At 36.1% G+C, this 25,043-nt stretch overlaps 3 protein-coding genes across 3 annotated transcripts in view; 2 read left to right on the top strand and 1 right to left on the bottom strand.

Annotated features, from left to right (window-relative positions):
• Positions 1 to 1,330: 1,330 nt before the first annotated feature.
• LOC125234559 (lipid storage droplets surface-binding protein 2) lies at positions 1,331 to 18,936 on the bottom strand. Its single transcript, XM_048140850.1, is given in 7 exon segments — positions 1,331 to 1,611; positions 1,614 to 1,763; positions 1,990 to 2,118; positions 5,456 to 5,645; positions 17,651 to 17,883; positions 18,270 to 18,396; positions 18,783 to 18,936. Coding segments are annotated over 6 exon segments (918 nt in total). The 5' UTR covers positions 18,783 to 18,936; the 3' UTR covers positions 1,331 to 1,522.
• Positions 18,937 to 19,086: 150 nt separating this feature from the next.
• LOC125234568 lies at positions 19,087 to 21,744 on the top strand. The gene is made up of 2 exons (XM_048140862.1): positions 19,087 to 19,897; positions 20,970 to 21,744. The coding sequence occupies exons 1-2, from the start codon at positions 19,574 to 19,576 to the stop codon at positions 21,471 to 21,473; spliced, it is 828 nt and encodes a 275-aa protein (XP_047996819.1). The 5' UTR covers positions 19,087 to 19,573; the 3' UTR covers positions 21,474 to 21,744.
• A 433-nt stretch (positions 21,745 to 22,177) lies between these two features.
• Positions 22,178 to 25,043, top strand: part of LOC125234857 — a 60,988-nt gene continuing 58,122 nt past the window's right edge. Inside the window, exons 1-2 of the mRNA XM_048141277.1 lie at positions 22,178 to 22,324; positions 22,425 to 23,182. Coding sequence (XP_047997234.1) covers positions 22,292 to 22,324; positions 22,425 to 23,182 — 791 coding nt within the window. The 5' untranslated portion in view covers positions 22,178 to 22,291. The remainder of the gene's footprint in view (positions 22,325 to 22,424; positions 23,183 to 25,043) is intronic.

The following is a 25,043-nucleotide window of genomic DNA, read 5'->3' on the forward strand; positions in this document are numbered from 1 at the left end:
TCATCCGTTCGGTAGCTACGATGCCACAGACAGACACATACACAGACAGACAGACAGACACGTCAAACTTATAACACCCCGTCGTTTTTGCGTCGGGGGTTAAAAATACTATGAAATTATATCAACCAAAAATAATTTACAAATCATTCTCTGCGTTCTTTCTTTAGCCTCCTTCTCTCTTGCTAAACATCTAACTTTATCTTTGATTTGGTTTAGGTACCATCCATTATGTTCTACGTTTGTGTATCCACTATTATATGTAACAGCAATTTGGGTAACCTCTGAACTTTCTAAAACTAGCTTAAAATCGCATATTTTCCATTAAAATTAGGAGGAATTGAGGGGTCACCGAAACTGCTAATTATATCTACTATTAATAAGTTTAGCTGTATTTAATTTTAGATTCGGCTTATACGTATTTAAGTTATGCGGACTTGCATTTACAGCACCTAGTTTATTTAGTAATCAAGCAGCAATGTACTTAATTTTATTTTTAAGATATTTTAATTATGAAATAGCTATACAAGGCTTCATCAAATTTATTTTAAATTCGGAGGTATATTATTTGACTGTTGGATTTTATTAATGTCGGCTTTAGTATTTATTAGTGATATAAAACGCTTTACCAGATACATTATAACAAATATCGTACATATTGCAGCTATAAGATTTAATGTTGAATTGTTTATGATTCTTTAGGTATTTAAATGAATGTACACAAAATCTACCTACCCTCGAAAGGCTTTTTAAGGGACTCGAGGGTAGTTTTTGTATGTGTTTGGTCAACTGACAACTTTTGTAACTAACCGAAAATGTACAAACTATTTGTTTACAAACGTTTCTTTAAGTACCTAAAAGTACAGAGTATATATTCAGTATATTTATTTGCACAAATAGTATTTTTGGCTTAAAAGTTTCCGCGGATCTGTTTTCGGTTGTTTACTGGGGTTCGTGCCAAAACTAATGTATTTTTGTAAATGTTACTCGAATCGTTGAATGCCCCAAAAATGATCTTTGATAGTTGTTTACTGACGGATCTAAGCATTTAGAATGAGGCTGAATAAATTTTAGGTACTTTTCCGATAACAGGCGATTAATAAGGGACTTCTGAAGGTCAAATTATTTAGTTTTTCTTTGCGATGTCTATAAGAAAGGACGCGTATATTAATTAGACCCAGAAGATTCTCATTGAAGATCGGACTACATTCCATATCAAGTCTCATATCTCTAACCCATGTAATCGAATCTTGGGCCTAAACCACTATCAACTGTAACCTAGATTTAGACTAAGCATCTAGTGCTAGCCAAGTATACTAAATAAAAAAGTTTATAAAATACAAATTGTTTTATTGTAAATACATTTCCAAATATTAAAAAGCATTACAATTCAATATCATTATCAAAACGCTAGGCGGTGTATAATTATAGCAATTTTAAATATTAAAATTATAAAATAGTGCTTTCCTTACAGCTAAAACAATGTGGATAAAGCCAGTATATCGACATTGTAGCATTATAAAAGTTAATTAGATTTATTTTTGGAATGATTAGCGGATTTTCCTTCAGGAGTAGACTTGACTTTCTTGGTGGTGGTGGGGGCAGTTTCTGGGTCTCCGGGGGGGCTTCGGAGGTCGTTGGCTCTGCGGGGGTGGCAGGTTGTTCCTCCTTAGCTGCCTCTTTTTGGAGCGACAGGTTGGTAACTGAAGCTAGGTGTAGAGCAGCAAGCAATGCTTTGAGGTAGCGAGTCACATCGAAGTCTATGCCTGGAAATAAAGATACATATTAATATTGTTATTTTACTGCCAATTTAAACACTGATGAGCTAGATATATCTTGAGAGAAATACCACGAGAGATTGAAATACGTGGTATAAATTAGCCGTACCACCGTCTGCACGGCCCTAAGCCCTAAAAGCCGTAGCAGACAGTCGCACCGCACACAGGTCGCAGTGTGGTAATCTTGGGCATTTAAAAAAATGTGGTTATGTACCTGATTGCCTCAGCTCGTTGACTTTGTACGCCAGGTTGGCCCACACTCTGCGCGCGGCCACGGCGCTAAGTCGTCCCACCGTCTGTACTGTGTGAAGAGCTGGGTCGTTCGTGGCTGCCACTATTTCAACTGAAACAAAAACACATCTTTATTAACCAATTTGCCCACCAAAGACTTCATGCATTCTTACAAGCTTCAAGATGACGTACCGATGGTCATTCAAAACAAAATGGAGAGACTATAGTCCTAAAGGAAGAAATGGTGCGAAACATTTTTTAATGTTTACTATCCTTCGACAAGAACTTGGTAGCTCAGATGACAGAGCTATGGGCTAAGATTCAGTGTCCTGACTAGTCCTGAGTCCAAGTGATCTAATCCAAGGCAGAAAATTTCGTGAAAACAAGCTATCATTATCCTCTCTGGGTGGCTAGCCGAATGACACAATCGCTCACGAAACGAAGCGCTAGTAGATATCTATCTCTATCGCGCTTGCGTATTGGCGCGACAGAGCCAGCGGCGTATCGCTTTCGTTTGGCGTCGGAGAAATGCCATTCGGCTACGGGGCCTGTTTACTTGATATAAACATTATAAACTAAAGGCACATCTCGGACACTGGCGATCAAATATATGAAAGAAGCGCGTTCCTAGCACACATTCTAAGCTCGTGTAGGTGAACGCGTACCATGCTTGTATGAGTGAGATATGACAGGTCGACTGTTCGCGTTTTTGACAGGCGGTAACTGTGAGGTAACCGAGAGGTGGGCGGCACTTTCAGCGGGGAGCGGGAGTGGCCATACTGTACGATAGTACTCTTTATTATACTGTGCTACATACACACTGGTCTAGTAAATGTCAGTGATGTTATTATTATTACTATCTCAATCACTCCTCTACTTTTGCGGTTAAGTAATAAGACACGATCGTATCCTTATCTAAATGGAGCCTGTTGAACCCTCCGACATTTTCATTGATTGTGTATTTATTACTACAAATAGCAATGGTAGAATTTATCTCTTAGAAATAAGGTATATTTTGAGTTAATAGTGTTTTTCTTGTACTCCGGATGTCATGAAACTGCAGCGTAGCTATCATGCCGTTTGATAACAGATTGTGCAATTATTGATTGCTGTTCTGTTTCTTGCCTAGACTCAATTATTAATATATTTATAGATTGCCTTGGTCATGTCCTTTACAGCATCCTAGGATGCAAGTTACTCAATCAGCCTACTGAGCCTTTTCACATTCGAGCGAAACTTACGAATAAAGAAATTGCGTTTTTCGTAGTATAAATCGTAGTAGAATCTTTTCAAATACGATTATTATACAGAATGGGCTATTTTTTTCAAAGTTGTCCACCCCACTTTATTTTGGATTTGGAAATTTTTATGTGGTTTCCACTCAGAATCGAGAGCTCTTTCAAACCTAATAGGAGAAAAAAGTGTCCCAAGGTAATTTTCCCATAGCGTTACCATTTTTTCATACATTTTGTATGGCGGTAACGGAAGAAGGTCTAAAAAATGTATGAAAATCTTGGGACATTTTTTCTCCTATCAGGATCGAAAGATCTCGCGATTCTGAGTATGAATCGCGTAAAATATACCCATGTCACAAAAAAGTGAGGTGGACAACTTTGAAAAAAAAAACGGCCAAGAGCGTGTCGGGCCACGCTCAGTGTAGAGTTCCGTAGTTTTCCGTGTTTTTCTCAAAAACTACTGAACCTATCAAGTTCAAAACAATTTTCCTAGAAAGTCTTTATAAAGTTCTACTTTTGTGATTTTTTTTTCATATTTTTAAACATATGGTTAAAAAGTTAGAGGGGGGGACACACACTTTTTTAGTTCGAAACAATTTTCCTAGAAAGTCTTTATAAAGTTCTACTTTTGTGATTTTTTTCATATTTTTTAAACATGTGGTTCAAAAGTTAGAGGGGGGAGGGACGCACTTTTTTTTCCTTCAGGAGCGATTATTTCCGAAAATTATAATATTATCAAAAAACGATTTTAGTAAACCCTTATTCATTTTTAAATACCTATCCAACAATATATCACACGTTGGGGTTGGAATGAAAAAAAATATCAGCCCCCACTTTACATGTAGGATGTATACATGATGATGTGATGTGTGTATTCCTAAAGTTTTTTCTTCTATTTTTGTTTCGCCTAAAACTCTTTGGTATAGTAATCAGTTGGCCTAATGATGATATGACCTAACTGTGGTTGCCCTATTCAGTTTTGGATGATTTTTTTATAACCTAAAATTTTGTGTTCTAATGTTAATTGGCATACTCATTAGTTATACTAATATAGTTTTTCATAATAATCCGTTGTCATAATCCTTTTTCTCCCTAATGCTTTGTATGGCCTAATAATTATTACTCCTGTAGCGATTTCAACTAATATTATGTGACCTAATATTTTTGCTCCTACTATAATTTTGTAGACGTATTAGATGTCCTACTTGTTAGTGCTACTAGTACTTTAGTGTGATTTGGCCTAATGTACACGTTTGTGGCAACAATTCGATTTGTGGTTGTCACAGTTTTAACCTAACCTAACCCACTTTTCTTGCATCAAATCGTTTCTTAAATGATTACAGTTCTAACCTAACCTAACCTAACCCAAGTTTATGCCAAGTCGATTTTGTGGTTATCGTAGTTCTAACCTAAGCCACTTTTGTTGCAACAAGTTGTTTATTTAATAATGGGCAGAGTTCTAAGTGTTCTAACCTAACCTAACCCACTTTTGTGTCATCAAACACACAACAAGAACATGTAATATACTGGTTATTTTCGGGCAGGCAACAACTTGTTTTACGTAGAACAATTAATATGTGGCCAATCATTTATTATGTGCATTATATATTAGGCTAATACATAATGAGGCGAAAAGAGTTATGGAATAATAGTATAGATCAAAACTTTTTACGATTATTAATTTTATTGAAAATAAAATGAGGCCTTTTAAGTAATATAGTAACAATAAATAGGACAAATAAAGATTAGGCCACCCATTACACTATGCCAAGTACGATGTTATGCTAAATGATGGTTAGGTTATTTGTCCATTAGGCCAAAACGGTTAGGCCAAGTGATAATAGAACAAACGTTCTTAGGAATGTAGAGGGACACCCTACATGTAGGGGGGGTACCCTAATAAAAAAAAAACATTTTTTATTTTTGCACTTTGTTGGCGTGATTGATATACATATTGATACCAAATTTCAGCTTTCTAGTGCTAACGGTCACTATAACAAATTTACCAAGACGCGAATGGCGAAGAGACTGTTATATGATTGATAAATGACCCTCTGAGTGTGTCGTCGGATTCTTCCTGGGCTTCTAAAGGATGAATAGTGGTTCAATAATGAATTGTGTAGCATAGGTGGCTCCAGTGTCTACGCTTCTGTTAAACATAGCATTGGGGTTTTACCTCCTTGAGTGACTTAGATAAAATATCTTGAAACTCACCAGATTCTTCCTGAGGTCCCACAGGGGGTAGGTAGTGGTCTAACAGTTGCATGGCGTAGGTGGCGCCACTGTCTACGCTCACGAGCGCTTTCTGACCATAAGCTGTGTTGAGAAGAGCGTTGGCCTTAGCCCACGAGAGCTCCTTGAGTGACTTCACGCGTTGCTCAGCGGCGACGCGGCAGCCCATAACCTGGTGACAAGAATAAACAACTTTTAGAATTTAATACAAGACGAAAGCAAGGGCTGATTTTCGTATTTCGACTGAAAAATGTATGTTTGCTATACTCGTACCATTAGATCCCCATTTGTATCGCTCAACGGCGTTTTCAACAGATTATCGAGAGCTAGAAATTAATTATCGTTTATCACTAAATAATGGTACTTTTATGCAGAAAATTTTGAAAACTAGGTAGGTACTAAAAATTAGCCATTAGACTAAGGCATCACAATTTCGCAGTCATGTAGAGCCATAAGAGCGTATTGCCACATATTTTTGTGGCCGACAAATAGTAACATTTTATTGCTGGTGACTGTACGTCCGAACACTGAACAGCGGGCAAAGAATATTGTAGAGATGCACCGAATATTCGGTTACTATTCGGTATCCGGCCATTCGGCCCTTATTTTAATATTCGGCCGGATACCCGATAGTGACGTACTATCCGGCCGGATACCGGATGTGCTATTTTTGATTGAATGATTTTGGGGTAAACAAATTAAATGTAAAAAAAACAGTTACGGTTACAATACTTATAATCATAGCCCTTTATTAATTAAAAAAATAAACATTAAAACAAAAACGGATTCCGCGCGAAGTTCACTACGAAACAAGTCAAAACCTGTGCGACGCGACGCGCTTAAATTGTAGGTATTGTAGGTAAAATTCTGCTGTCCGAATATTCAAACAACTATTCGTTGCATCTCTAGAATATTGTTTTGTAGATTGAAAACAAAATACATTTTAGGTAAACAATTTCTACCTACGTAAGCATGACTATAAAAGAGCGCCATGACATCATTTAGAAAGGTATTATTCGGGTGACGTCCACGATAAGTAGGCACCTATGAAAGTTATGAAGTAATCCAATATATTTTCACCACACCAACTGGTAAAGGCTTTCTTTGCTATTCGAAAACAGATAGCAAAATTGCATTTTATCCACAAGGGGCAAAGTTATTTCATACAAATTTTAACTCGATGTCTTAATCTGGCTGCTAGATTTTACCTATATATGATGATTTTGAATCATAAATATTGAATAAATTGACAGATTTGATTTATTTTGATGTTTTATAGTCAGTATTTTGTTCGTGTTGGTGAGGTGAAAAATTTTGTGTTTCACTCGGTGGCAAAGTTTGTTTAACCTTCGTGCCTTGATTGATACCCTCGCAACGCTCAAGATTCCACTTTTTGAACCACTCGCTACGCTCGCGGTTCAATATTGGAATCTTTCGCTTGCTCAGGTATCAATATTCACGTGTAACGTTCAGATATTGTTTTACGTTTAATGTTTATTATGTCTGTATTGAGGAATCATAATAACAAATGATTAATTATTGACACAGGGGTCTGGCTTCTATTGTATGATAATTTCTGGTTGCTAGAAAAATACCTGTTTTGTTAAAAATCTAGTTATTCTCACCATTAAGAGTATATAATCATACCCTTTCCTAAGACTCCTGAGCAATAAAATTTCCGTACTTTACAAATACAAATAATTTATTATGAATAACACAAGTGTACAGTGGTTTCTTAAAGACTAAGAATTTTTTACGCATTTATAAATGTCTAAACTCATGGCACAGGCTGAGATCCACTAAGATCATAACTGGGAGAGCGAACACAAACACATGTAATTTAATAACCTAACCACAAAATTAAAATTTTGAAAAAACCCCCGATCGCGACATGGTGTACCGATTTTCATGAAACATGGCGAAGAACACTCCCGACTAACTCAGCTATCAGACAAAAAAAAACTAAATCAAAATCGGTCCATCCGTTCGGGCGCTACGATGCCACAGACAGACACACACACAGACAGACAGACAGACACGTCAAACAACACCCCTTCGTTTTTGCGTCGGGGGTTAAAAATTGAGTACATACAAAATTGAGTACATAATAGATCGATTGCTAATCCTATCATTTTCACTTTTTATTAAAGGACCCTTAGGAAGATAAGTTTAAAATTAAATGAAACGCAAACCCCCGCGGGCCAGCAGGGCTAAAAGATAATCGTCTCAACCGTACTGCAATTTAACGGTTACACATAATACAGTGGCCGGTTACGTGCCTATTTTTATTCCCCATGCATTTATCAAGGTAATCAAGCGACAGGTGCATATTTATACGACCGAACTTGTAAGTCCAGTCTGCACGTAGATGACATAAAACTTAGTAACTTGCCTGCAAGAGCGAGAGACGGCTATCTGTTGGAGTGAGATGGGGAAGGTAGTAACTAGTAAGCAAGCGCGTTTAGACCGAAAGAAAGTATTAGAGCAAGCTTCTATAGGGTTTGTAAGGACGTTATAAGTCTTGCGTGGGCGACGGTTGCTTCCATATCGATAAGGTTTGATTTATGCGTCCCAACACGGCGTTATGACCGTTGAGTTTCATTGGACAGGCATAAGATTCACAATTGAGTTCTTCTTCGTAATTTCATTAATAGAAAGTACTTTAGAATTTGTAATTTTTATATCGTTTTATACATCAAGTCAAGTAAATATGTAATTTTATTACTGGCGGTCTGATGAGGTAATTCTAAAAGGTAAAGTTCAGTACGCAATGAAACGTAACTTCCTATAAAGAACCTTCAATGTCAATGCGTTTTGGACAAAATGGAACCAACCCACATGAAATCTTCATTGAAATGTTTACTTCTTTGTTTAATCAATAAAGATCGATTTTCAAAATTATTCATCCGTGGATTGGTTCCATTTTGCATAAATACGTCCTAGATCATATGCGTTTTGCGTCTAACAATTGAATTACACTTACCTACTTCGATAATCATAAATTAACTTAAGTATTTGATACAAATCATAATGATGTATTATATCGTAATAATAAAGATTTTATTTCCTAGTTTACTGCTAAACTTTGGTAACTTAGTTATATTGCAAGATAAGGTGTTTCATTTTTATCATATACTAGCTTTTGCCCGCGGCTTCGCTCGCGTTAGAAAGAGACAAAAAGTAGCCTATGTCACTCTCCATCCCTTCAACTATCTCCACTTAAAAAATCACGTCAATTCGTCGCTCCGTTTTGCCGTGAAAGACGGACAAACAAACAGACACACACACTTTCCCATTTATAATATTAAGTATGGATAAGGCAAAATGTTTACGAGCAACGGAATTTTCCTTTCGTATGTATTTTTAATTGCGACGCAATTCGATTGTTTTCGAGACGCATTGCTATCTTGAAGATTATGATAGCTAATGAGTTTTATTATTCGTGTAGGTACAGATAAAATATCGGGTGGCTGTTGCAATTCGCAATTGGTAAGAAACTACGAAACTTTTGTTAAACAACCATTTTTCATTTAATTCCTGATATTATATAGATTAGGTATTAGAATAATTTACGCAAATAACTCGTAAAACAAAAATAATTTTGCTTCTCAATGCTTGTGACGGGTGGGACAGCGCTTTGTGACGGGTGGGACGAGTAACATTTGAGTATACAAATATATGAAAAATATAAAGACAGTTCGTTTGTATTTACTTTAAATCAGCTCTTTTATTAATTATTTAATGTTACAAGTAATAATTTCAGTAGTTTTCTTAGAGCATTAAACCAAAAAATATATTTTTTCAACTTGAATTTTTAAAGGTTCAGAAAATTGTCAAACCTTGTCAAACAGTCTATTACCACATACTTTTATCAGTGGGTCAGAAATAATGCCAAAAATTTTACCAGTTTTAATGAAAAAGACTTCTTCCTGACTCATAGGCCTCATTGCATTCATTGTGTTCTAAAAAGTAATACCACGCAACCGAATTAAGCAATATTAGACATATAATTTGCTTTAATATAACCCAGTTAGGTTTAACTAAACTTAAAAGAAGGATTTTATACTCATTAACTCAAGTTTTATCAGATAACCCATTTTGCTCACCCGTCACTGTGACGGGTGGGACCTACTTTGAAAAGCGTTAAAAGTATACTTTTATTCACAAAAGCAACGCGTTTTTTAGCTAAAATAACCAACCTCAACCTAATTGTTACTTTCACAAAGTAAGACATCAAGAGTTTAGATACTTTTAGGGTAAACAAGAAAAAACTTTGTTTTATTGTGACGGGCGGGACGTGAGTTACGCATTGTGTAGACGCCCAATAAATCCTAACCATGAAACTTAATTTAAATTTACTTGCCACTGGTTTAAACAGCTTTAAATATATTTTCTTTTACACATATCACTTTCTCCATAATGTTTATTAAAAGCGCGAAATAGCGCTGCCAACTTAGGGTATATATATGCCACCTTAGACAACTGGTGCTAGGGGTACGTTTGGACACATATAAAATGCAAAAAAATGTCATAAAAAGGAAAAACTCATTGATTCATAAAATTAGGCATAATGTTCTATTCTCTAGATGTAGATTTAAATGTAAATTAAGTTATTTAATTTTTATGCCTGTGGTGTCGGTTTCGCTGGAATGACCCTGTTGCTAATCCGGTTTCAATCTTATCGTTCAATATTTATTGCCAAAAATATTATAGGTAAATTTATTTTCTGATTCTGAATGGTGCTCCCACACTGGGCTGTTATAAATGTTACATCCATACTAATATCATAAATGGGAAAGTGTGTGTGTCCGTCTTTCACGGCAAAACGGAGCGACGAATTGACTTGATATTGTAAGTGGAGATAGTTGAAGGGATGGAGAGTGACATTGACTTAGGCTACTTTTTGTCTCTTTCTAACCCCTCACTTTCCTAAAATGGGGGGTGGAAGTTTGTATGGAGCATTCCGCAATTTTCGAATTTAACGCGAGCGAGCCGCGGGCAAAAGCTAGTATTATACTATATCTTATACTTTTAAACGAACAATTCTTAACAACTAACAAAAATTAGTCTTATAGTGGCTTATAATGCCAAAAATAGTACTCTTATAATAACCTTGTAAACCCTTTACAAGAGGGCATTTGGGCACACCTTATAAGGCCAAAAACCTTATATCCCCCTTGTAGTTGCTATATTATTAGCTTTCTTATCTTGTACGTGCTTTATTATGGCATGCAATAAGAAAGTTAACCTTATAATGGCAAGAAAAGTGCTTTTAAAAGGCTAATGTACTAATAAGAATAATATTTAAAGCTTTAATAAAGGCAATTATACTTGTAAGAATCATATTCAAAGCTTTAATAAGGGCAATAGCTCTTGTACACGTTTTGTGATCATCAGATATAAGGGAGTAAAACTCATAACGGCGAAACAGGATGCTGTTTTAAAAGTTTATTGTGCTTTTCGTAGTGATTTATGTGTACATCATCATCAAGTCATCCATTTTGCAAGTTAGTAAACGGTAAGTTAACTTTTACATATTACAATTATTTGCTTATTTATTATGAAAACTGTGTGGGAATCCAATTTCATGGTGAAATGTGATATAAAATGTGTTGTATTATTAATGCGCCCTTGTATTTCAACGGTTTTGTACTAAAAATGCGGTTAATTAATTTTGACATGTCTTGAGCAAGGCTGTTATAAGAGTAAAAGCAGTAAGCACATCATTTACAAATACTCTATAAGAGTAAAAACTTTATAATAGCCACCGGTGTTACTTATGATTCGCCATTTTATATATCTTTAGGGTTCCTTCTCACAATTAGTGAAATCCAGAACCTTACCATCTAGTTAAATATTTGTAACGGATACCAGTTAAAAATTCATAACGTTATCGTTAGAGAGCAGATTTCAGGTAGCGATTTAAATATTAATATGAATATGACTCGCATACAATATTTATTATTTTTTCTACACACGAAAAAATGTATGGGAACATAAAAGTAAAACCCTTTTTGGATGCTTTTGTGAATATTGGGCAAAAATTATAATGATAATAAATAAAAATAAAAAAAATATTTATTTATACTTATTTCTTTAATATTTCTTCTGCGTATTGCACAGTAAAAACTTCTATTATGGCTCAAAGAATATAAAAATGAAAATAATTCGCTTCTTATATATATTTAAATTGAAAGTCCATTATTTAGAATAAAATACTTTTTTTTAAATGTAGTTTGTTGAAAAAATAACATTAATTTAATCTAATTATTCAGTGAAGTTTGTGGTGTGCGATGTAGGTAATAATAATAGATTATAAACCACATGACATGTATTTAAAAAATTGAACTAGTCATATCCATATTAATATTTAAATCGCTACCTGAAATCCGCTGTCTAGTTATCATGTACTTGATGCATTTGAAATTGCATTTTTGTTCGAAACACCGTTCTTTTTAAACCGGTATTTTGGGGAACGCTTTGATAAAGGTTTGGTTCGATTAACCGGCATAGAACAAAATAAAACCGTGTAGTCCGCAGCATGTCAGGTAATTCTGATATTTTCAATATTTCATTAGGAAGTTATACCTAGAATTTTCAATTTAAAACAAACTTGTGCTTCGGAATATTTAATCTTCTGGTGCCTTATTTTATTACTTCCTATTGATTTATTGTAAATGCTGAGCCAAATACTCTATTTGATATTTATTATTATGGTTATTGTTACAGAATCTGTGGATGAGATACATAGTCAGCCGTTTTTAGTGACGTGAAGATGACAACTCTTCTCCTCCTCTTAGTAAGTAAGTGCTATTGAAAACCACAGACGATTTCAGTACCGCCATCACATTGGACTTTGTGTCGATAACTATAAACAGCCTAGCCTAAGACTTCAAATTTTTTATTTTTTTTATTACAGATGAACTACAAAACGGCACATATTCTGATGGAGAAAATCAGTCACAATCATTACTTACACCCAAAAATAAGCCCGGAGTGGTAGATCAAAAAACATGCAAAATGGAAGAGGACGCAGGAAATAGGTTGTAAGAAAATCACACCAAGCAAAGATGGCGCTGATAATTCAAAACAAGAAAACGAAAATCAATATATCTTTTGTGAATTTGATGAAGACCTCGATAAAAGAAACTACTTATTATTTTGGAAATTTACTGATAGGTTAATTACAATTTCTACCACCGTGTAGGCGCTCTGAAGAATATATTAATATTTTGAAGTATGTAGACTCATTGAAACAGCAACATCGTGAGCAATAGAACTGAAAATATTAATCTTATAAAGTTACTTGTATCGGTTTGGTTTCGTTGCACATAAATAAATATCTTAAAAACAGTGAGTTTGTCTTTATTTGTCCTCAATTTTTATCTGTCTTAGTCCCAAAAGGACTACATATAAAATCGGTTTCTTCTTAAAATAGCCGAACATTGTATTCACTTATTCAGATCGTCCAACATTCACAATGATGATGATGATGATGATGATGAAAAGTCCATAAAGTAAGGAATACACTTTTGGAACTTATTCTAATAATCTTAAAAATTAATATTAGTAGGTACTGATGGATAAAAAAACTGAGTGCCTTGGTAATAGTCTCTTATACGCTCAGTTATGTATAATTGGCCACCTCCGAGTGCATGCTAGTCTGGTATAACCGGTGGACACTCTATTTAATAATGTAAACATTGTAAAACATGGAAACAATGGACCAGTTACATTTGCCCTCCAGTCGAGATCTGCCCCACGGCCCCGCTGTATATACCTTAACATTTTTCACCGCAGAGCTACAGACACCTTAAATAAGAACAAAAAATATAATTATTAAGCTAAATCCAAACTCAATTCATCATTTGACAATATACCTGTAGTCACTGCTGCTTGCCTGCATATTCTTATAATTATTCCATAATGGCATCCTCTACGGAACCACTAATCGATAAGTTGGGATCAGATTGTTCACATTCGCTGGATTTTCAAAATGACGAATCAAGTTTTATAAAAACTTTTAATACGACACTTTCAAGAATAATGCCTTTATAATTATTGTATAAGAGAAAATGTATTGCTTTAATTCTTTTAAACACTTTATAAAATGCTATAATTTGTTTGCTGGATAGACGTTTTATAATATGCTCCTATGAGGCATAAAGCATCATAGTTATCTTATGCATTACTTTTATAAGAATAATTGGCCATAACAAAAGCTTTTATAGTGCTTTGAATATTATACAGCGAAAAGGCATTTTAAATGGCTTCTATAAGAATACATATTTTTAAACCCTTATTGCAGTCATATAAATTGGACTTATTAACGTGTACATGGCCAAGTTATAAGAGTAAATGTACTATTGGCCAAATCCTCTTATAATGAGCTACTATAAGAGTAAATATTTTTAAACCCTTATTGCAGTCATATAAATTGGACTTATTAACGTGTACATGGCCAAGTTATAAGAGTAAATGTACTATTGGCCAAATCCTCTTATAATGAGCTACTATAAGAGTAAATATTTTTAAACCCTTATTGCAGTCATATAAATTTGACTTATTAACGTGTACATGACCAAATTATAAGAGTAAATGTACTATTAGGCCAAATTCTCTTATAATGAGCCGCTATAAGGAACTCTGGCATAATGAATGCTATTTTAAAACTACTATGAGTGTTTAGCCCTTATAGATTGATTTTATAAGGATATTTTGTTTGTTGGGTTGTATATTTATTTATTTATATATACCGACGATCTCGGAAACCGCTCTAACGATTTCGCCGAAATTTGTTATGTGGGGGTTTTCGGGGGTGAAAAATCGATCTAGCGTAGCCTTAGATAGATCCCGGAAAACGAGAATTTTCGAGTTTTCATAAGTTGTTCTTTCGCGGTAGTAAACGTAAAATATTGTCGTTAATTTCGCCGCGCGCGCATCGATTCCGCTTAGCTCAGTCGTACGAGGTCGGTCTAATGTACGCAGATAGATCGTAGGTGTCAGGTCAGGGTTTCGAATCCCGGCCAGAATTTTTTTTTTGTCTTTTTTTTGTATTTGTAGAGTTTTTTTTATCTAAAGACGTGATATATTAAAATAGAACTCGCCCAGATATTGTTATATTATAACATACGCGCTGTCCTTGTTACACCAGATATTATATAACATTTATAACAGCCCAGTGTAGGAGCACTAGAAAACACTAAATAAGAAGTCGACTGTGGGATATGGGTTAAATTGTGGCGATGGAGAGAGGCTGGCAACCTGTCAATGCAATGTCACAATTTCGTTTTCTTCCAACCCCTTATTTGCCAAGAGCGACACTGAAACTTGAGTAGTTTCATGTGCTCTGCCTACCCCTTTATGGGATACAGGATACAGGAGTGATTGCATGTATGCATGTACTATTAAAAAAATCTCTAATCGATGCGCCAAGACAAGAGAGCGTTGCACGTATACGAGAAGTCAAGAGTCGTGGAATATAGAGCTCCTTCCGCACTTAAAGCTCGGCCACACATGCGCGTTTTGATAGCGTAGGCGGAGCGTCAGCGGAGCGCAACGATAGCGGTGCGCCGGAAGAACGCTGACGTTTCGCCCAGCGGACGCCGGACGACTAACGAGCGCGGATTGCGAGCGGAATGCGCGCGGAATTCGAGCGGAACACCAGCGTTCCGCCGGCGCACCGCTATCGCTATCATTGCGCTCCGCTAACGCTACGCTATCAAAACGCTTTATGTGTGACGGAGGCTTAACTTAAATAGAGGTTTAAAGCTCTGTTTTTTTTTGCCATTGAAATAAACCTACTGTCTCACTTACAAGGTTCTGTAACATCAATATTATTAAATAATTACGCCACCTTGACTAGTTTAATGAATGTTATCTATTATTGAAGCCTGTTTCAGACGGATCCGGATGTTGATATCGGTGGCCGTGTCATTGTCCTCCAGACAATCAGTGAAACCAGAGATAGTGTGGCGGCGCCATAGCATAGCTTAGGTCATACACAATATGTCACGTAATAGAATGGAAAACATTTATCGTCACAACATAGTACACTAAAGATGTGCAGAACCAGTGAGCTACAACTTCGGCGCTGTCGTCACTTTCCATCAGGTGCGACTAAGGTCAGTCACTGGCCAGTTTATAATAAACAAGAGCGTGTCGGGCCGCGCTCAGTGTAGGGTTCCGTAGTTTTTCGCATTTTTCTACTAAAACTACTGAACCTGTCAAGTTCAAAACAATTTTCCTAGAAAGTCTTTATAAAGTTCTACTTTTGTGATTTTTTTCATATTTTTAAACATATGGTTCAAAAGTTAGAGGGGGGACACACTTTTTTTTTTTCCTTTAGCAGCGATTATTTCCGAAAATATTAATATTATCAAAAAAAAACGATTTTAGTAAACCCTTATTCATTTTTAACCCCCGACGCAAAAACGAAGGGGTGTTATTAAATACCTATCCAACAATATATCACACGTTGGGGTTGGAATGAAAAAAAAAAGTCAGTCCCCACTTTACATGTAGGGGGTACCCTAAGTATCCTAACAAAGCATTTTTTTCCACTTTTTATTTTAGGTACCACTTTGTCGGTGTGATTGATATACATATTGGTACCATCAGCTTTCTAGTACTAACGGTCACTGAGATTATCCGCGGACGGACGGACGGACAGACAGACATGGCGAAACTATAAGGGTTCACTTACATACTTTTTTAAATATTATTTCAGAATTTATGTATTAATACTTATGTAGATAATTATGTGTTTACCATGAATAAACTATTGAAACTGAATCTGCCAAGCCAGAAAAAATGTATGTGATTTAAAAGTGACAGCAGTCAAAGGTTGAATCGTTATAAAATGTCAGTTTGTCTGCTCATCACTATTAAAAAGTTCAGAGCCACCAAGTGAACCTTACAAGTATCGACATAAGGTCTATAATTGTTTTTTGAGGATGCTGGAATCGCACTGTCGCTTATATATTCATGACTAGAGATGGGCCGAATATTCGGTAAATATTCGGTATTCGGCATATTCCGCAAGTTTTTCAATGTTCGTATTCGGCCGAATAATTCGGTTGCATTGCCGAATATTTACCGAATAAACAAAGTAAATAACTAATAAAGATCTTACGTATTCCATTGGATAATAAGCTCCTATTTAGTAGCTTTCTAAGGAACTACTAAAAATAAATAATTACCTTTGCGTCAAAACATAAATACAATTGTTTATTTAAACAATTGAAAAACCCATAGTTTAAGAGTTGAGAAGAGTTCAGAGTTGTTTTAACTAAGTTTTAGTTATCCACTAAATTATAATAAGAGCAAATGTAGTTCTAGTAACATAATGTAACCATTATCAATCATTTAATAGTTTTAATCTTAATATATGCTTTCTGAATATGGCGTAACCGAATATTCGGCCGAATGTTCGGTTCGGTAAGAGCTGAACCACAGAATATACAATAGTTGTTCGGCCGAATATTCGTATTCGGCAAAGTCCGTATTCGGCCCATCTCTAATGCATGACCCATTTTGCGAAATCAATGTTATTTAGGTAGGTGTACTAAATATGGAACTGTGATCCAATTTCTGATAAAAATATACTATGAGTAACTTACATATCTGGGATAAGTTGACTCAAACGAAAATGTAAACTGTCTCTTTTTTTGGGTATTCGAGGTATTTTACATATGCGCCAGGGTAGGTTTTAAATTTTATGTCTTCCTCTAAATGGAATCAAATTCAGTTTTTCCCTTTTTTGTCAGTTTTAAGCTCTGAATTTTGAGTAAAAAGCGTTTAAAACTAGAGGTCTATAGGTAAAATCTGTGTTGACTATAATTATTAACTTTGACAGTTGGCAAGTAGTCAAAAGGGCTTCATCCCTAGATTCCCTGATAAGTTAAAAAATCTGACCTTATTTTGATGTTCAATTGGTGTAAATAGATGTAAACTAGAGGGATGCTCTCAAGCGCGGATCCAGCATCGTGCCCAGGGGGGGGTCACGTGGTAAAGGCCCAGGCCCCAGAGGGGGGGTCACGTGGTCTATTTGTATGGCCAACCTAGGCTCCAGGGGGGGGTCATGACCCCCATGACCCCCCCTGGATCCGCGCATGGATGCTCTTCTATCGCCAACCAAGATTTTAAGATTGTCATGCTAAGTAAATATTTACAAACCTTATTGACATGTGGTGAGATTTTCGACAGCACAGCCTTCTTTGTGGTCTCAACGATGACTTGTGGCTGTTCGTTGACTAGAGGTACTTTCTTCTCAAGGGCATCAATGTAGCCAGCAACTTTGGCGTCTCCGACAGCAAGGGGTGCTGACACGTATGGGGCTGCTGTGTGGGCTGCGAGGGTCACTCCGGCTTCTGCGGTGGAGAGTGCCCATTCTAACAGGCTGTGTGCATCTGAGGATGAAATAATAGTATTATTATGAAATAATAATATTCAAACTGTAAATTGCTTACATTATTTTAGAATTGAACATGTATAAACATGAATTCTGTTATAATATATTCTGTATTGATTATGAAAATTAAGACAAAAATGATTCCTTGGAAGATTTTTTTGCATCATAAGATTCATCAGCAAAAATTCCTAAAACGAGTCATTGATTGAAGGCAGTGAAATCTTTCTGTACTTTTCTGGAAGCCAATAATTAATTCTTGAACACCCTGATAAGCAAACAAATTCTTTTCCTGGGTATTGAATTGGTGTAGATACAGCTGATTGAGTTCTTAAGCCTTTATTTTGCCTAGAAATAATAAAATGTTTAAATTTAATGTTGTCTTACCCTTAACTCTGGTGTATAGCGCTCCAACTTGTCCAACGGCGGCCCCGACTGTGGGGATGGCCATGGCCTTCTGCACACTCTGCAGTTGCGGAATCGCCATGGGGGCTGAGCTCACTTCTGTAGCCATCTGAACAAAAAACAGCATCAGGTTTAACAACATAACATTTCTAGAAAATTTTTAAAAGTTTTAGACTATCACATATCATTATCAGTTGAAAAGAAAATTTACAGTAGACCTACTAATATCCTTTATTCTTGAAGTAGAAATCTTGTGATCAACAAGATTCCAACTGAACACACTTTTTTCATAAAGAAGGTAGTTTGAAATAGTCTAATATAAGCTTAAAAATCATTTCTCTACATAGTTACAATTAGAAATAATATGAATTATATGTTTAAAGTATAATAGAAAGGATGCAAGGGTCACATTGAATTGATTTCACAACGCTACGTTCTAAATTGGCCGTGTCGAACCAGTCATTTGTAAACTACAAGTAGTGGGTAAACAAGTACCTTAGAATAACTGATTTCCTTCTCCAAGAAAATACACAACGAGAATAATTAGTAAACTTTTGAAAATACACTTTAACTTCTGGCAAATATCACTTTGAAATATTTAAAATGCTACGAAAATTATTGACACAACTATCTCTTCTCTTTGCTCTTCACAGAATGAATGACGCTCCTTCAGCCGGCGGTATTATAACCGAAACAAAATCCTCATTGGCCGATATCGCGCGATGGACTTTGGTCGACGGATGACTGTGTGCATCGAGCCACGTAGTTGGTCCAAACAAAATACGTAATAGTCGTGAAATGAACTAAATTATTGGTCCAATATTATTGAGACGATGGTGCAGACTTCACCGTTACGTTACCTAAACTAAAAAATACAAAATGCATTACGAAGTTCCGTTGCACAACAAAATGAACAAAAACTAAGTACTTGATACCTACTCGTCTTCTTTGTTTTGACTAGCTTTGTATTCAGCAATACCTTTTATTAAATTATTCTAATATCAGCACAATCCAAACAATGTAAGCAACTGCGATCATTATCAAAATATTAGCAAAATACCTGTCCAAAAAGTTTCGTCTCAGTCTGGCTGGCTACAAATATTTTGGTTGGCCGCCAAACGTCACCTGCCAATGACGAACATCGATCGCATAATTTGTGGAACGAGGCCAACATAAACAAACATTGGATAAGCGAGTACGTGTGATTGGCTGCCGCCCCAGTCGTTCTCTTTGCGAGGGCTAGCGTGGACGTATTTCATAGTTATTTTTTTGTGACATTTGACAGCATGTCGTGGTCAAACGAAGTAGTTTTGGAATTTTTGGACCTTTACCGAAGAGAACAACATCTTTGGGACCCAAAACACCCACATCATAGAAACAGAAGCGAAGTTTCCGATGCTTGGCTTCGAATACAGACATCTTTGAGCATAAATTGTTCGGTCACTGACCTCAAGAGGAAGAAAGAATCGCTGATGACATCTTTCAGAATGCATTGGAACAAAAAAAAGAAGTCCCAAGACTCATACCATACGACATGGTTTGCGTATCCTATGATGGAAAGTTTTCTTGGCGGGAAATACGAATGTGATAGTACTCAGATGGAACACGAGGTGAGAAATTAGAGATATATTTTTATTAAAATCCTTTAAGGCATATTATTATTACATTTAGAAATAATATTTGTTTTGTATCTGTACCCAAACCGATACAATTAGGTATTCTCAAATCTTGGCAGTGTGTTGGCCAAATATGTGTGTCATTGGTTAATTTGGTCGTATTGGACACAAGTCTCTCGCAAGAGTTGGAATGTTGGGCAAACATTTGACGAAGTTTCTGAATGCAGATGAGTTTACTACTGAACTCATGAATCATTGAATACGGTACAAAGTTACAGACATTACTTACGCAATTGTCCATTTCGTTTGAAAGGTTAGGTATGAACCTACAGGCTAAATTGATAGGCCAGGCTATTTATTAGTTTGATGACCTATAAGCTTGGTACTTGGAAGGTTGCCTGAGCCTTTAGGCTCTGGTCTTGTGGATCTAAGCCTAAGGGAAAATCCGCCACTAATGATAGTGATAATGATGATTTGTTGATCCACAACTCAAGCTAGGCCAAATTCCAAACTATCGCGTCCAAAATTAATATAATTTTACCAGTCCCGAAGTGTTCCTCAATGTCCTAATTAAAAGTTCGACCCATACCAGGAAAATATTCCTTATTCGATCTTTTATCTTCCTCGTGGCTACTTAATATTATTCGAAGGTTTTAGGCGCTTATCAACCGGTCCGATACGTCCGGTTCCTCCTTCATATCTCATGCTCGGATATCATGTTGTGATGTTAGGTGAACTTTGAGACCGACGTGTATTAGGTGCTTGCACTGTGTACTATTGCGCCATCTGATTCATCCGTTTACGGAAAAAAGCGGCCGGTCTTGAGTATCAAAGTTTAAAGTTATTGACATGATTTATTTATTGAGATAATTTTAAACATTACAACATCTTTATTTGTAATTGATAGTAGGAAGTTGGTTCGGACAATTTTAACGGCTCTAAAATTAGAATACTTACATTTTAAGTCAAATGAATGTCTGAATTAGGAATCCACACAGACTTTGGCTTCAAAACTGTGCAGTGCCCTAACTGAACTAGGCAAATTATATTCCATTTTACTTTTCAGTTCTTCGTAAATACGGCATACACGAACCCTCCGGCAATACCAGACCCTACCGCCCCTCGTAACCATAACACGATGGAACGAGCTCCCAGCACCAGGCAGACAAGGCAGTCAGCTCCCCCCAACCCGACAGACAAAACAGGCTTCGACACAGACGTGTTCTATGCTAAAAAGCAAATGGACCAAGCCGTTACGTACTTAAAGAAAGCTTCTACCGAGAAAAGAGACATGGATGAATACGATCTATACGCTCAGTTGCTAGCTAAAAAGCTGAGGAAACTAGATGAGCACCAGAGAGACGTGGCTATGCATGAAATAGATAATATTATGTTCCGTGCGAAAATGCAGAGCGGGCCTTCACAGTCCAGGAGTTACTCTTCTTCACCATCTCCTGTCCCGAGGAAAATGAAGTCTCCCGTGTTTATTGTAACTCAGCAGAACCACGCGCAGTATGAAGACGAGAACATACAGTACCAAGATCATTTATCGGGACAACCGCCGCCGTAAAATGTTTAAAAATCATACGGGATGGTTTTTAGCTTTTTTAAAAGCTGGTTTGATGGAGATACGAACTGCCTAATTGACCAAATGATTGGTGATAGAAAAGGATTTTTTTTTTTCAGATTTTATGGGCTGTTCTGGGTTGACCAAGTTATAAAACTATTCCTAGACAGAAATCCTCAAGAATGAGTGTATACTTTTTTCATTAAACCTTCATTACTCATTCAGTGTTGCTTATTTAATTTTTATATTAAAGAGTTTTGCTATGAGTTTTTGGAGTATTATAAATTATTACTACCCTAGTCCATATTACCAGCGTTTCTAGTCAACAGTCGGTCTAGTCAACAGTGAACAGTGTTGGAACTTAGAATTGGAACTGCCCAGCGACGTCATATTCCATATTCGGCGACGACGCTCAAAAGACCAATAAAATTGGCCCTTCAATATGCAGCATTAGTGCAATACCTATTCTAGTGGTTGTATGTTCTAACAAAGGCCATAATTATAGTAGTAACATTATTTCCTACTTGGGTGATAACGTTTAAATTCCTCACGACGCTCAAGATTCTTCATTCGTCACGACGGAAATAATAATATGCTACAGTGCCATAGTATAACAATAATTTCATGCTGGCAACAATTTTCGAAACGTCATTATTTGACGTTTAGTCAGTGACAGCACTGACAGCACTGACAGATCTCAGCTGGCTCTTCCGTTTCACAGGGTGTTGTTGTGTTATTTGTAAATATTTAAGTAATGTGCTGTAGAAACAAAGAAGTGTTTTTGTAATAGGATCCAAAGGAATTTCAATACAATATAAAAAATGGCGACCATGATGAAGGAGAAGCCTCGTGCGGTAAGTTTTAAGCTTTATCATATTTTGTTGCCCTTCTTGCTGTAAAAGTGATATGCGTAGTTGTTTATTTCTGTAACTTAACATGAACTTGCGTTTACAGAAGAAGAAACACAAAGAGAAACGCATTACAAGTACTGAGATACCCGAAGCCGAAGCTTCTACGAGTAATTTGCCTATTATTGAAGAGAGTATCCCTTCTGCTCAAGCAGTTACTGAACAAGATAGGCTTGAAGACACAGATTTACCTAGAGATTTCTCTAGTACATCTACCCATGAAAAGACTGCATTAAGTGTTAATGAATCTGCTCAAGAAGAAACTTTATTAGAAGCAGAACAAACCTCCATTCCGGAAACCGCAAAAATACAGCATGAAGCGAATATAGAAAATAAAATATCACAAAGTCAAAATTTAGATCCAACACAAAGTGCCTATAAAGATGTGTGCCATAGTCTAGATATAATCACTCTTAAAGATGTTAAAGTATCTGATTTACCAATAGAAGAGCTGGAATCTAAATTAAATGAGTTAGCATTAGCTTATATAAGTGAAAGCACTGACAATACACAACCAGTTGAAGAAAGTAATGAAAATATATCTACGGTAACAGAAATTGTAACACCATCAGCTCCCATATTTGAAGAATCAATGATTTCGGAAACACCTCAGGAACTTCAAATGACAAATGAAGTAAGACTAGAAAAACTACAATGTATGCCTTTAGAAATGGCGATGCATATGTTTGGTGGGAGAGAGATGGCAGAGGTGCGGGAAATGAGTGAAAGAGAGGAAGCATTGGCGGAAGGTGGGAAGGCTTTGAGGCCAGAACATCCTTTGGTGGACTTGTTGTCGACATACAGGTACTTGATGGTTATTTAAATAATAATTATATTTATAGCATCTTATGATGCTACCAAATCTCATCATTCATTTAGGTAATTATAAACAAAAATCTCAAATTAATTTACACAGTATTGTTAAACCAATAAGGTTTGTTTTGAAATATGCATGATGCAATATGCCACATTATTATATGTATTTGATAAGAGTACTCCCACTAGTAATACATGTGCCTTAGAAACCAATTATGTTAAAAACATATAAATCATAAAAGAGTTATATTGCAAACATGCAATAAACTGCAAGTATTTGTGTGCAATGATTAGGGTTTCTGATTTCTCGACCTATTAGAAGTCTCGAGTTTCGAGAAATCTCGAGCCCAAAGTCTCGAGTCTTCTCGAGTCTCGAGTCTTTTTTTATAAATGGTAAAATTTTGATAAAATAATAAACAACAATATGATTAGTAATTTTTATTGCACTACACTATTATAAAAAATGCGTAATAGCAATAAAAATCTTCTTTGAAATAAACATAAATCAAATTTTAACAAGAAAACTACAATTATAGTCTTGAAAAATTCCTAGTCCTTTAACTTCCCCGCCTGTGCACGGGTTAAGTAAATTAAAATGTCATGTATTAAATCATAATGTCATTGAAATTAAACGTTTAAAATAACTTCTTCTTCTTCCTCGTTTCCTCATTGCCGAGGATCGTGACCACAAGTAGCGTGTCTCCATTCACGGTCATAAGCCATGTGGACTGCACAGTATACACTGTCGCCACTCGATTTCTTCACACAGTCAGACCATCTCTTACGAGCCCCAACCCAAGAATGTTTACCATTAATTCGCCATATTATGCATTGGTGCTCTCATAATGTGTCCGAAAAATCTGAGGGTCGCTCTTGGCATATTTTGGAGAGCCGTGTGGTGATATTCAGTTCTTGCAAAATAGAGTTGTTAGTTCTTCTAGCTTTTCAAGTTATACTCGTAGCAGTCTTCGCCAGCACCACATCTCAATAGCGTCAATCTTAGCCTCATCAAAACTTTTTAGGGTCCAAGTTTCGACACCATACATAAATATCGAGATTATCGAGAAGACAAGAGATCGAAATAATCGCACTTTATTTTGACGTCGGATTCCTCGGTTCTTCCAAATCTTGTCGAAGTTAGCCATAGCACTCTTCGCAGGTTATCAATGACCCAAGATACATAAACGCGCTGACTTTTTCGTAATGACGAATTGCTTTTAAATAACACGAGGCTGTTAAAACTAGCCAAAGTCGCTGCCAGCTTACGTTGGAATGAGAGGTTAGATCGCTTTATCTCGTTATAATTTATGGCCGCCGTTCGATACCGTCCCCACCGCCTCGCGGTGAGACCGGGCAGAAGGTAAAAAGTTGCATTTCACTTCAGGTCGTACTTTACATTCGGGCCTCGAGACGTCTCGAGTACCTGTCATTTTTTTCTCGTCTCGAATGAAGTCGAAATTCTCGAGAAGTCTCGAGTTCGAGACTCTCGAGCAGAAACCCTAGCAATGATACATAAACCCTTTCCCTTTGTACATTATCCTATTACCAATATATTCTTAAAATAAGACAAAACTCTGCAACAACAAGGTATTCAAGTGTAGACTATACATACACCATGTTCATTGTTTTCTGTTAAATTTCACACCTCATTAGATTAATTATTAGGAACCACCCGGTAAATATATCACTTTAAGTTCAATTTGAATATTTTTTTTACATCATTTTCATTCATAAATTAATTGTAATTGACCTAACCCAAAGAACCTTTCTTTAAAGTTAATGTAAACCAATAAAAATCGTTGTATACTACCTCACCTGTATTTCCCTCTTGTTGGCTTCTAAACATCCT

This window comes from Leguminivora glycinivorella, chromosome 2, assembly GCF_023078275.1.
Source record: "Leguminivora glycinivorella isolate SPB_JAAS2020 chromosome 2, LegGlyc_1.1, whole genome shotgun sequence".
In the NCBI taxonomy this organism is placed as follows: domain Eukaryota; kingdom Metazoa; phylum Arthropoda; class Insecta; order Lepidoptera; family Tortricidae; genus Leguminivora; species Leguminivora glycinivorella.